Genomic DNA, 14,350 nt, shown 5'->3' with positions numbered 1-14,350 from the left:
TGAGTGAGCAGGCTGGGAAGACCCCTGGAGTTGTGAGGGTGCACTGCTGTGCCACTCAATGAACTAATACTGTTACTCACAAAAATGAAATACGTGTAAAATATATTTTAAATATATACAGTACATTACTACCTATGTTAAACTTCAAGAATAAATATATTTCAATATAGTGCAGAATACTGAAAAGTTATTGTAAAATATATAAAATATTGCCATTTTTGTATTTTGCAATATATTTACCAAAATGTACAAATACATTTCTTAAAATATACTAAAATGCTAGAAATAATATACTGCAAGAAACCTTGCAAGATGCTGTTACATTCCGTGTCCAGGGTTTGTCCCTGCCTCGCACCCTATGCTAGCTGGGATGGGCTTCAGCAGACCCCCGTGACCCTGGTCTGCATTGAGCGGGTTAGAAAATGACCACGCATTGCATTACATTTTTTAATATACTCTAAATTTTAATTATAATATACTGTGCAATATATTTTTCAGTTTACATTTCAAGCTACCCGTCATTATAGTATATTGTAGTATATTATATATATTAACCTTGAATTGAAAATATCATCCAATAGACATCTCATAGGAGTTATTTATATTGAGATCTTTGAATTTAATTAATTTTGTAATCTTTAAGTTTTTCCACCTAACTGAGCTGACTACTTGCAACTTAAAAATTACATATTGTGTTTACTAAATATGCTAAATTTATATTAACTTGATGAAATTCATTAATTCTCATTACGATGATTTTAGTCATTCCTGTCACACATGGAAGATCTCCTCGTGGGCTCAATGGAGCCTGTAATGACCCAGCGGGACAAGAGGAGGTGCTGTCCAGGTAAAAGGGGAAAGTAGAGTAAAATATGACTCTAACAAGACAAAACAACTATATATTAATATGCTGGAAAAAATCTGTTGAGCAGCATTTACAGTAGAATGCATCATTATTTAATGTTATCTATCTATCTATCTATCTATCTATCTATCTATCTATCTATCTATCTATCTATCTATCTATCATATAGTGCCTTTCCTATCTATCTATCTATCTATCTATCTATCTATCTATCTATCTATCTATCTATCTATCTATCTATCTATCTATCTATCTATCTATCTATCTATTGTCTTCTAGTTCTCTCCGTGCAGCACCAACAGACGGCCCAGCGAGGACACTAACCTCTGTCCCTTCCACTTCCCCAGCTATAAGAAGCCCAGCTGCCTGGAAGGAGGCTTCTGTTGTGATCAGAGCGACCCACCGCACACAGCCCCTCTCAGACAGATCCTGACTCTGTGCCGAGCCCTTTTGTTTAGTTAAGCATGAGGGTGAGAAGCGTAGACACCAAGAGGTGTAATTTTTTTTGATGACTTTCAGTTATTTAAATGGGCCGACCTGGTTGGCTTCTCAGCTTTTATTTTTTTATGAGCTATTATTCCCGCACCACATTAAAAAAAAAAAAAAAAAAAGTTTTCTCTTAAAGCAGTTCACTCAGGTTATTTAAAGCTAGGCAGGTGCCCTGAGTGTAGTTATTATTTAAAAAGATTTTATTCAGAAACACCATTTAGTGTATACTGCACTGTATGAGCATGAGTGCCCTGTCCAGGGTTTGTTCCTGCCTTGCACCCTATGCTAGCTGGGACAGGCTCCAGCAGACCCCCGTGACCCTCTCAGGACTCTGCGGGTTAGACCATGATTGTACCAACACAATCGACAAAGAGCATGATTTTATTTAGGACTGTGCAGTTGTTTTATACCTTGCTTTATACTTTTTTGCATTTTTTTGGACCGTATTGGCCCGAATTTAACGCGACCCCGATTTTTTTCATGAAGATTTTAGAAAAAAAAATCCGAATTTAACGCGATCCATTAATTTTTCATAAAAGAATTTAAAGAATTCCGCCGTCGTAGTGATAAACCGTTCCGTTTCATCATTCTTTTACACCAACTCTTGCTTTAAAGTCCGTTTTAGGGATGTTTAAATTAGCAGCCTCTTCTAACGCTTTGAATTTTTTAACTTCACGGGATATGTCAATACGATTTTGGGTCCACTAAAAGATTTTCTTGAGGAATTTGCATTCATATACTGTATTTCGTTAAATCTTTTCTCCAGAGACGGACGTTTACTTCTGGAACTCCATATTTCCTTGAAGCTCTCATGTTGTTCGTTCTCTTTGCCTCGTTTGCAACAATAATCTTAAAATTCATATCGTAGGTTCTCCTGGTACCTTTATTTATTTGTCTCTTTGATGAGCCTTTTTTCTCAACGCTGCTATTATAACTCGCGCTCATTTTTTATGGGCAATAAAGAACCCGCCGCTAGAGCAAACATGCCAATTACTACTATAACAGTTGCGAGAGACGTGGACTACACTTACCTGTGAATCACAGACACAATAGCCACTTGCTGGCGTACGCCGGACGCGCGCCAGAATCGAAATGCTCGAAACCAGCGATTCCACCGGAGCTAGAAACTCTCATGCAGTCTCGTGTACTCGAACCGATCCGAACTATACCGAACGCGGCACGCGCGACTCGCGCGACCAACACGCAGGGTGGTCGGAGGCATAGGTGTACTAATAAGAAGAGTTAGTTACATTGAATTGCCTAGTCCTCGAATTTAACGCGGGTCCACTTTTGAACGGGAAATATTTAGCCAAAAAAGGTTGCGTTGTATTCGGGCCAATACGGTAATTGCACGGCACAAAAATACTGTACATAAAAGGTACATTTAAGCCCTTTGTCATTCTCATCTTAAACATTTAAGCCCTTTGTCATTCTCATCTTCAAAATAAAAACAGCATGTATTTGATATCATACAATGGGCTTTGGCCTCCACAATTTGGGGAGGAGTATATGTGTGTGTATGGATCACAAAAGAGAATATGGAATGAGACTTGATTTGGGAATGAAAGATTGCCTTTAGTGTATATTGCAGTGGACTCTAATATGATATCCAATGTACTTTAAGGATTATTTTTTTTTTGTTAATACATGTTATTTGCACAGTGCCAAGTACAAACTGCGGTGGGCTTGTGCCCTGCCCGGGGATTTGTTCCTGCCTTGCGCCCTGTGTTGGCTGGGATTGGCTCCAGCAGACCCCTGTGACCCTGTAGTTAGGATATAGCAAGTTGGATAATGGATGGATGGATGTTACAGAAATTCCAAAAATCTTTTTGGCTTGGCCATTTTGTTCTATTCAGTGTGGCTTGACGAGGGCAGAAATTATCTTTAAATCACTTTATCACCAGGCTGCAAAGTAACGAAATGTATAAAAAGTGAAAGGGCTGAAGACTTTGTGGCGGCCCTGTGCCTGTCCTATTCCAACAAATACACTGTAAAACACGGTGGAGGTTACCTGTATACTGAATGAAATGTATATGAGTTACATTAGTAAAACAATAGTTTCTGTCACTCCTTCTCAGTATTCACAGCAGGGTTTTGGTTTCCAACAGAGAAAGAAAGACAAAAAGTGCCCCGAAAACCCAAATCAGGTGGCTGCTCTAAAGTTTCAGTTCTGGACAGATGCTTTTACCTTACAGTGTTACTAATATTTATGAAACAATACAGTTTGAAAGGCCCTTTACAATTGCTGAAAGGCTAATATTTCATCCTTGTTTATGACAGTAATCAAATCCTTACAGTGAGAAAGAGACAATAAGACACCTTTGGGCAAGAAGGGTTGCCATCCTACTTTTAGGCATGGTCTTCATGGACTGTTTCCAGGTCTCTTCCTCCAGTCTCTTCCTTTGCATTCCTGGATACTGAAAGGAGTTCTGTTTAAAGAATTAATACGAGAGAGAGGCATTGCCACCTAACCCCAATTCAGTGACCCTATAATTGGAGTTGGCATGTCTTTGACTGGCACATCAAACGGGTTGACTGCAAGTGCATCTTAAGCTTTGTTTCTGCATGGACGCCGTGTTAGACAGGTGCCTTGAAAATTAATGAATGGATAATTAAAGTGCAGCAGAACTTCCATGGATATTATTTGTGTGTAATTATTTCTTGATTTATTTTTCTGGGAAAGATATGAAATCATCTGCCCTCTTAAGATAGTCTTCAAAGTTTCCCAGAGTATTCCTGCAGAGACCTCTGAGGATAAGTTTGTCTTTAAAAAAAATTGATTTGCTTGGTTATAAATTCTGCACAGTTCTAGTCTGCTAATAACAGTTTTTAAGACGCCATCTGTGAGATGAGTATATGGGGCATAGTGATTTAAACTCCATGATCAGAAGAGCGTGGTCAGAAATAACAATAGTGTCATACTTACAACATTTAATTGTAGGCAAGAAATTGCTATCTATAAAGAAATAATCACTTCTTCAGTGGCAGTGATGTATTGGTGAGAAGAAGGAATATGCTCTTGAGTTTGGGTTTAGAGATCTTCAGGGGTCTGATAAGTTGCGGTCAGTTACAAACTGTGTAATTGTCTTTGCAGTGTTAGATGTCATCACCCCTGTGGCAGGAGACCTATCTAAGAGTGGATTTAAAACACAATTAAAGTCAACAGCCATTATAATTTTGTGAGTAGATTGGCTGGTAAATTGAGAGCTTTGCCTTACGGCTCAGCTCCTTTTTCACCACGACAGACCGGTGCAGAGCCCGCATCACTGTGGATACCGCACCGATCCGCCTGTTGATCTCCCGCTCCATTCTTCCCTCACTCGTGAACAAGACCCCAAGATACTTGAACTCCTCCACTTGGGGCAGGATCTCGCTCCCAACCCTGAGACGGCACTCAACCCTTTTCCGGCTGAGGACCATGGTCTTGGATTTTCTACCTGGCCTCCCCAAAATCCTCCCATGTCCAAGTTTTTGCCTCAGCAACCACCGAAGCCACATTCCACTTGGCCTGCCAGTACCTATTAGCCGCCTGCAGAGTCCCACAGGAGAATAGGGTCCAGTAGGACTCTTTCTTCAGCTTGACGGCATCCCTCACCGCTGGTGTCCACCAACGGGTTCGGGGATTGCCACCATGACAGGCACCGACCACCTTACGGCCACAGCTCCGGTCAGCTGCCTCAACAATAGAGGCATGTAACATGGCACATTCGGACTCAATGTCCCCGACCTCCCTCAGGACGTGGTCGAAGTTCTGCTGGAGGTTGGAGTTGAAGCTGCTTCTGACAGGGGACTCTGCCAGATGTTCCCAGCAGACCCTAAAACATATTTAGGCCTACCAGGCTTGACTGGCATCCTTCCCCACCATCGAAGCCAACTCACCACCAGGTGGTGATCAGTTGACAGCTCCGCCCCTCTCTTCACCTGAGTGTTCAAGACATATGGCCGCAAGTCCGACAACATGACCACAAAGTCAATCATTGAACTGAGGCCTAGGGTGTCCTGGTGCCAAGTGCACATATGAACACCCCTATGCTTGAACATGGTGTTCGTTATGGCCAATCTGTGATGAGCACAGAAGTCCAATAACAAAACACCACTCGGGTTCAGATTGGGGGGCATTCCTCCCAATCACACCCTTTCAGGTCTCACTGTCATTGCCCACGTGAGCATTGAAGTCTCCCAACAGAACAAGGGAGTCCCCAGAAGGTATGCCCTCTAGCAACCCCTCCAGGGACTCCAAAAATGGTGGGTGCTCCAAACTGCTGTTCAGCGCATACACACAAACCACACTTAGGACCCGTTCCCCCACTCGAAGGCAGAGGGAGGCTACCCTCTCGTCCACTGGGGTAAACCCCAATGAACAGGCTCCAAGTAGGGGGTGCAATAAGTATGCCCACACCTGCTCGCCGCCTGTCACTGGGGGCAACTCCAGAGTGGTAGAGTGTCCAGCCCCTTTCAAGGAGATTGGTTCCAGAGTCCAAGCTGTGCGTCGAGGTGAACCCGACTATATCTAGCTGGAACCTCTGCACTAGCTCAGGCTCCTTCACCTTCAGAGAGGTGACATTCCACGTCACAAGAGCCAGCTTCTGTAGCCAAGGATCAGCCCGCCAAGGTCCCCGCCTTCGGCCACCACCCGACTCACACTGCACCCAACCTTCTTGGCCCCTCCCATAGGTGGTGAGCCCATGGGGAGGAGGACCCACATTACCTCTTCGGGCTGTGCCCGGCCGAACTCCATGGGTGCAGGCCCGACCACCAGGTGCTCGCCATCGAGCCCCACCTCCAGGCCTGGCTCCAGAGGGGGACCCCAATGACCCATGTCCAGGCAAGGGAAAAAGGCATCCAAAGTTTTTGTTCTTCATAGGAGGTTTGCCTTTTTATATTAGTTTTTATTTCTATATTTTTTCTGACCTTACTTGGAAATTCAGTTTAGTTTTAGTTTTCCTTCATCGTATATTTTTAGTTTTAGTTTAGTTTTTATTTCACAAAGACATTTCTATTTTATTTTTATATCATTAGTTTCAGTTTTAGTTTTAGTAATTATGGCATGGAGCTTCTACGGAGTTTAGTTTTGTGTCACAATCAGACAGAACTGTACACTTAACAGATTTGGATACGAGTTTAATGTTAGTGGAAGCTTACTACACTACATGGTTTACTATCTGGTTTTGTTCTTGTCTGATAAAAACAAGCATAATCAAAACTAGATACTGAATATGAACAATTTTACACAATTTTATAATTTTAAAAATATTTTCTCATGAAAATCACAGGGGCTTAGGAAGAACAGGGCTCTAAGACTTGAATCAGTGTGCAGACCCCACCTAGCTGTATTGAGGGAAACAAAAGAAAAACAAGCATGTAGTGTGAAGGTTAGGGGCAGAGGGGCTTGAATAGCCCAACATAAAGGACAGTAAACCCATAATGAGCAGAGCAAGAGCAGGTAATAGGAGTACGGACAGGCATAAAACAACAGAGACAGCATCTGAGATTAAGAACAATATATACATTATCTAAACCTGTTTATCCAGAGCAGGATTGCAGGAAACCTGGTGCAGGATTGGATGTAAGGCAAGAAAAATCCCTGGTATGCAATATGTATGACAAGGCTGATGTTAAGAACAGAAAGAATAAATTTCAACTATCTATTTTGAGAGAAAGAGAAAAATATTGAAAAAAGGGAGACATATTTTAAAATATAATTCTGCTAATTGGATTACTTTCACAATATCAGGTATTTTAAGTTGTGAATATGAACTAAAAAAGCTGAATTAATAAATTTAGAATAAATACAAAACCCATTAGTATGTTTAGTTTTTCATCACTTGGCAGACTCTCTTCACCTAACTACCTTTTAACTGACACTTTGATTTTTTTGTGCAATTTCTCTAAATGAATGGCCTTCACTTCAAAGGTTAATAATACTGTGTCTTGTTTCATTTGTTAATTGCTGTTTTCTTGCCATTATCCCTGGATTTTACAACTTTTTAGGGTGTAGAGGGTGTAGTAACACAGTCTGTTCCATCTCTGCTTTAAGACAGATTAATGGTTTTAAGTAATCAACAGAAGCTGGGACACCTGTGCAAATTGTTTGCTTCAAGTTATAAGGTTTAATTTGCTTTAATTGCTGCAGAACATCTGATGTAGGATGTAACCTATTTGTTGTTTCTTGAAGAAGACCCATTTGTAATTTTCTGGAATGTCCTTTTTTTACTTTTTGCTAACCTAAACTTTAGATTTAAACCTCTGGCAGTTTACAGCTTACCTTTTCACCATTTTAAGTCATTCATTGCATATCAACTGATTAAATTTGAACAAAAACTGAGGTGTTCTAAAACTTTTGACCAATAGTGTACGTAAGAGCTAACATAGAAAGTAATGCTTTAAGTTAAGTTACATTCATATTAGTGTTTGCTTAGCCATAACCAAAGACAATGGTATAGTCTTTCACCCCCTGTAAGTTAATAAGAGATGGAACCTTCTTGCTATAATTACAATACAGTGTGATCACTGAGTCAGTTGTTGTTTAGAACAGGCAGGCAGGTCTCAGTGCACAGGGACTTAAAAGACCCATTTTCAGCTTAGCAATGGGATAGGCATGCGCTTTCTTTATCGTTCTTAACTGGTTCAGAAACGTTTAGAAGTGACTTTGTAATGATTAGACATGAAACAAGATTTTAGCTTGGAACAGAACTTCTCTTAAATAAAAACTTTTTTAATTTTTGCTATTTTCATTTTTTTTTTTTGTGTGTGAACTGCTTTACTTTGAATTTTAACTAAAACCTTTAAAAACGAAGATATTTTGCCTGTGGAATCTTTTCGATGTGTCAGGCTTTTGTTGAATCCCATTTTTTATGTTAGAGCTTCTGAACTTTGGTAATTTTGGGAAAAGGCAGCTACAGTGTGATCTTAGATTGTGTGCACTGATGATGCAGTCCTCCCATCAGCCCCAGCGCTCCTGATGCCTGATTGAATTATAGTCCCCGTGCAGGTGCATTCCAACCCCACTCTCATATACGCCGTATCGCCAATATTTGAAGGTGGGCTAGTGTAATCATTCTTGCAAAATCTTTATGAAAATTGATTGCCATTTTTGTTTGACTGGCAATGAAACAGACAGACAAACAAACAGCTTACAATTGTATTTGTTTTTAAAGTCATTTAATATCCTTTTCTTGCTTACACACCTATATGAAGCTTAATTTTTGTCCAGTGTCTTAGACAATTTCAACATGGGAGCTGCTAGTGTCCATCATGCTCATGGCTATGTTCAATCAGCTTGTCACTTTTGTGTAGACTAGCGATTTTATCTCACATTATCTGGAGCTTCATGGTGCTCTAAAAATTGGAAAAACCCAAGTAAGATTAGAATGTCCATTACCTTGAATGTGCAGTCGAGAGGAACAACGATGTTCTGCAGACTCGACGCTTGCCAGTGGCCTCGGTGCTTGTAACTTATCTGACTGCTACTGCTCCACTTGAGGAAAATGACTCCTTGTTTTAAGGCCATTTTGTGGTTTCTTGTTATGTGTCTTTAACTTTATTGATGGTTCTCATTATGTGTGACAGGCAAGTGTTGCATGTTGTGTGAGTAAACCAAGACAACAGCAAACATGCCAGCAGGTAAACCGCCTGTAATTAATGAAGCAAAACTATTACAACAGAGTTCATATTCGAGTCATCAGAGCCTAATTATTGTCTGCTTCCTTTTCATGAATTTTGTGTTATTTTGAACAAACATGGGGCCAGGGAACACTTAAACGTTTTTTTTTTTTTTTATTTCAGTAATAAGGTATTCCAAACATTTATCTAAGGAAGGGAATTTTCAGGAATAAATTAGCTTTGCCACATGGAGGAAGACTGTATACACCATATACCAGCATATTATTTATATAGTAAAGTGCTGGAAGTAATAAGTGAGAGTGGAAAAATCAATGAAGAAACTAGAAGCAAAATAAGCAAAGCAAATCAAGAATACTATGAATTTAACAACACCATAACAGGGAAGAAAAAATGAAGTATAGAAGAAAAGATGCATCTATTGTATATAAAGCCAAATACGTAACAACAATATTACCTGCTGCAGGATCTTGGGCAAAACTGAATTAGCAAAGATCTAAAATGACAGCAGTTGAAATGAAGTAGCTAAGGTCAGTGGTAGATAAAACAAAAAGGGACGGGCAAGAAAGAAAAGGATCTGGAAGAACTGGAAATGCAGACAACCATGGAAACTATAAAAACGAAACAGCTACAACAGTATGGACATGAAATAAGAAAAAAGAAATGAAACAAGGAGACCAAAAATGTGTTGGAAATGAAGTGCATCGAAAAAAGAGCAAAGGGGAAGAAAACATGAAAGAAGAAGTCAGAAAAATGGGTAAAATCGTGGAATAAATGAAGATCCTGGCAAAAGACAGAATTAAATATAATCGATGGCTCAACACCCCAACACTGCAATGTAGAGTATATGTGATGGCCAGCCACAGCCATGGTGACCTCCCTTTATTTGGGGACTCAATAGTCATGACCTGACCAGGCTGAATGAAAAGATACTGTAAGCTATACTTACTTGCCAAAAGTGTAACAGAGTTAGCATATTAAAAGTTTTAAAGTGCTTCCAAACATGCAAAAGAGTGCATAAAAATCAATAAATAGTTACATAAATAAATCTTGTACCATAAAAATCAGTTCACTCAGGTGACTTAAAATCTATCTATCTATCTATCTATCTATCTATCTATCTATCTATCTATCTATCTATCTATCTATCTATCTATCTATCATATAGTACCTTTCCTATCTATCTATCTATCTATCTATCTATCTATCTATCTATCTATCTATCTATCTATCTATCTATCTATCTATCTATCTATCTATCTATCTATCTATCTATCTATCTATCTATCTATGTCATTCCTTTTTTCAGATCACTACATTGGCTCACTATAGCGGCCCATATTAAGTTCAAATACTTGATTCTTGTCTACAAAGTATTCAATACATCAATGCATATATATATATATATAAGTGGAATGTGGAAAACTCACACTATCGGTCCAAGAGATTATGATATGCTAATGCCCACCTGAGAGAGTAAACACAGAGCACATTGCCTTTTTTTTCTATGTATTGTGGCTACGCGACCACACGGTAATACCCAAACTATTCCAAAGTGACGTTTGCACTGTTTTGTGTTTTTTGTATCTCACACCCTCATACACCTTTAACGTAAGAACATTCCTTATTTACGATGGAGCGCTGTTTGGTTTGTCTGAGAAACTGGTGTGAGATTGGAGGAAGCAAGAAGATGGTAAAAAAAATAAAATAATTAAGTGTTGTATTCTTGAACGGATATATAAGTCGGGGTCTGATTTAATGATCGATTTTTTGTGGTTCAAGACACGACTTATATTTTGGTAAATGTAAATTAAAATCTATCTATCTATCTATCTATCTATCTATCTATCTATCTATCTATCTATCTATCTATCTATCTATCTATCTATCTATCTATCTATCTATCTATCACGATGCGTGTTTCACCCTTATTGGGGCTCATCAGGTGTACACACTTTTGCTTCCCCAATAAGGGCAAAACATGATGTGTGTACTCTTTATATTATTTGGCAGGTACAGTATCACATTTCTATGATCTGGTGGATGTTTGTCGACTAGCCGATCAACCGCAAGTGTTACCAGGTGGGTCACCACCTAAATAATCAGATTGTGATTCAGATTTAAGAATGTAATACTGCACTCCAATCTACACCTTGTCAAATAAGCAAATCAGCCACTGTGACACAATGTCAGTGGCTTTGCGTCAGATGCTGATGTCTGAGCTTCAATCCCTGTAAGGGGAAGCAAAAGTGCCCAATAAGGGTGAAACACATGTCTCTTTGTATTATTTGGCAGATGTTGTATCTTTGATATAAAGTATATATATTTGGACCTATACCCTTTAAATAATGGTTCTTGAATGGCATTTTTTTGTTCTTTACTGGGTTGTGTGGTTCCTTGTTGACCCATTGCTAGACAAAGCATCATTTTGTGCCAGGAAGGGTTCCCTGCTTGTGAAATTGGTTCCTTGTGCTTTGACAAACTTTCTAATATGTAGAAAAACAAACTGAAATCTTGTAATGTTTGGTAGGCTACCTAGCAGGACACAAAGAGATTAAGAAAACCCAGACTTAGCTTGTGTGATTGTATGCAGCGAGAGTCTTTTTAAAATCAGGAGCCTTTGGTATTTCACAAATCTATTACAATCTAATTAGGATTATTTACTCAATGGAGTCTTTTAAAGATCCATATAAAGATTTATTTCTGTAACTTTCCTTGTGGATGGGGCTTTTGGGAGCCAAAAAATGTTCCCCCTATGGAATCGCTCTGAAGAACCACTCTGGCCCCTTTATCTTTAAGAGTGTTGTGGGTATGTCTGTGTTTCCACCCTGCAATGGGCTGGCGTTCTGCCCCAGGGTTATTCCTGCCCTGCTCATTGCTTGTCAGGTTAGGCTCCAGCTGCTCCATGACCTTGCTCAGAATAAGTGGGCTTAGAGAATGGATGGATGGTTGGATGGATGGACTGCACTCACAAATATGTAATATTTGATCATTTTCCTCAATAAATAAATGACCATGTATAATATTTTTGTCTCATTTGTTTAACTGGTTTCTCTTTATCTACTTTTAGGACTTGAATGAAAATCTGATGATGTTTAAGGTCATATTTATGCAGAAATATAGAAAGATTTGAAAGGGTTGAAAAACGTTCAAGCACAACTGTAGGTGATATGACAGAAGTGAGCTGAGCATAATGCAGATCACACAGCACGGCAGCAGCAGCAGCAGCAGCAAACCAGCAGCAAAGAGGAGGTAAAAAAAACAACTGTAAGTGTTTCCCATTGTATCACCGTTTAAGAGGGGGCGTCGGAGGAGTAACCGCGTCCCCTTGGGGTGCATTCAGCCCCCCTGTTCACAATGTGAGCGGCAGAGATGCGAAGTAGTTGGCACGTATCGCTGGCTCGCGGGCGAGCGAAACCCCTAGTATATATGTATATTTTTGTTTTATTCCAGGTCATTTGAATTTTGGTTTAATTATGATACATTTGTAAACATTGCCAGCAGTGCTTGTAAATAGAAAATCACTTCATAATACATAGACAATTTTATTTTGAAAAATTTGAATATGTTCAGAATGTAGTAGTAGGGTGTTGTACCGTGTTAGCCATTATGGATGTAGTAAGAAGTCAAGCAAAATGCCACCATTTATTGGCAAACTAAAAAGATTAAAATATGGAAGATTTCGAGGCAACTCAGGCCCCTTCTTCAGGCAAGATGTCCTTGACTTCTCAGTATATTCAGAATGTATAATATTCTGTATTACGTCTTTTGTGAACCCTCTTTTCCTTTACTGCAGCGAGCCCAAATCCACAAGGCATGCGGCGTGGTGCACTGGGCCACTTTAGATCTTTTCATTAATTCAACTTGAACATCTTTAGGAACTGGAATTTGTGCAGAAATCCCACCCGAGTGGGGAGACGAGACTGAGCACAATTCACATTGAGTGAAATCGCACCAGCAACTTAATGTGGGTACTTGACATGGGTGAGGTGCAAATCCTTAAGCACTGTGCCACCAAGCTGTCTAATATAATTTTACAATTCTATTTCAGAGTTTTTGACGCCTACCGCCTTAATCTGCTTTACTTTGAAGCACTGAGAGGCCTAAATTTTACAAGACACACAACCTGAATGTAACATTTATTTGTGTTATCAAAGCAGTGTTCCCCCAAATTGAACACTTGTTACAAATGGCTACTTACTTCAAAACAAGCCATTTCTGCATACTTTTAATAATTTGCAGGTTTCTTTTTTTCTTTATAAAAGACTTCCTTGTGTGACTTAACATGGAGTTTAAGAATCATAAAAGCATCCAAAGTACAGCATAGCCTAGCATAGCACAAGTAAAAGCTGGTAGACTTTGCCCCGCTTTGTAAAGTGTGCAGAACTGCTGGCCGCAAGCGAGGAAGAGCCGAGAGCAAAAAAAAAAAAAAAATGTGTGCCTACCTTTCCACACGACACTCCAAAGCAGTGCACACGTTTCTCCAAGATGCTTAAAAAGGTGTTCATGGCATCATGGCTCAGAAAGTCTTCTTCTGTAGACAACAGCCTCAGCACGTTTTTGAAAATCTCTTCTTTGGAAATGATCTCATTGTGGCAAAACATAAACCCTTGGCAAAGGAAGACAATTTGCCACAAAAAGCTGAAAAGGTGCATATTGGAAAGAAGCAGGAAAACACACCAATGTTAGAACCAGAGAGCCTGGATGTAGGGCTGCTGATCTCTGTAGGTCTTCTGAGCCCAAGGAAGAACCTGGTGGCTTTGGCGTGCTATGCTAAGACTGCTGTAAATCTAATCTTGAACAGACTCTAGCTTTTGATTGGTCCAAGAGAAGTGTCTGCCTCTTCCCCATTCGATGAAGAAGCTTAGCAGCCCTTATGCAGATTGTGACTGTGAACTCCAGGATTGTTACTCCAAGTGACGAGCAGAAACTCCTCCGACACTTTCATTCCCTTTTTGATGTAAAATCAACACACACTGCCCTCCCTTGAGAGAAACTCCTCCTGGCTTCCTTACGGGAAGCTAAGTAACAATGGGAGCTCCACTTGTGTAGGATTAAATGGCAAACCAACACCTCCTCTGACATTTTCATTCTTTTCATGTAACATCAGCACACAGTGCCCTGCCTTCAGCTGACACTTTTATATCAATAGGAACACAACTAGCACGGACTTAACAGGACACTGACCCGTCAGACAAGTAAACACCATGGACGTGCCATGGGTGTAAACAGAAAAAGGGACAGACTATGGGGTGCAGGGAGTCCATTGTGCTGCTTGGAAAGAATGGGTAGAAGAAATACTTGTAGGCACTGATGGCCATAACTTATTAAATATGAATATAGTCCAAATGAGAGTCTCCTTTAGCCTTGAAAGAC

General features: G+C 39.8%; 1 protein-coding gene across 2 annotated transcripts in view; it reads right to left on the bottom strand.

The window, feature by feature from the left end:
• slc39a4 (solute carrier family 39 member 4) overlaps positions 1-14,089 on the bottom strand; it is a 90,271-nt gene extending 76,182 nt beyond the window's left edge. Inside the window, exon 1 of one of the 2 annotated variants that reach the window (XM_039737243.1) lies at positions 13,420-14,089. In XM_039737243.1, coding sequence (XP_039593177.1) covers positions 13,420-13,629 — 210 coding nt within the window. In that variant the 5' untranslated portion in view covers positions 13,630-14,089. The remainder of the gene's footprint in view (positions 1-13,419) is intronic. The other variant, XM_039737244.1, reaches the window with a different exon arrangement.
• Positions 14,090-14,350: the final 261 nt, after the last annotated feature.

The sequence above is a fragment of the Polypterus senegalus genome, chromosome 15 (assembly GCF_016835505.1).
Source record: "Polypterus senegalus isolate Bchr_013 chromosome 15, ASM1683550v1, whole genome shotgun sequence".
Classification (NCBI taxonomy): Eukaryota; Metazoa; Chordata; class Cladistia; order Polypteriformes; family Polypteridae; genus Polypterus; species Polypterus senegalus.
The sequence above is the reverse complement of the archived record's forward strand: the minus strand, read 5'-3'. Positions and strand labels throughout refer to the sequence as shown.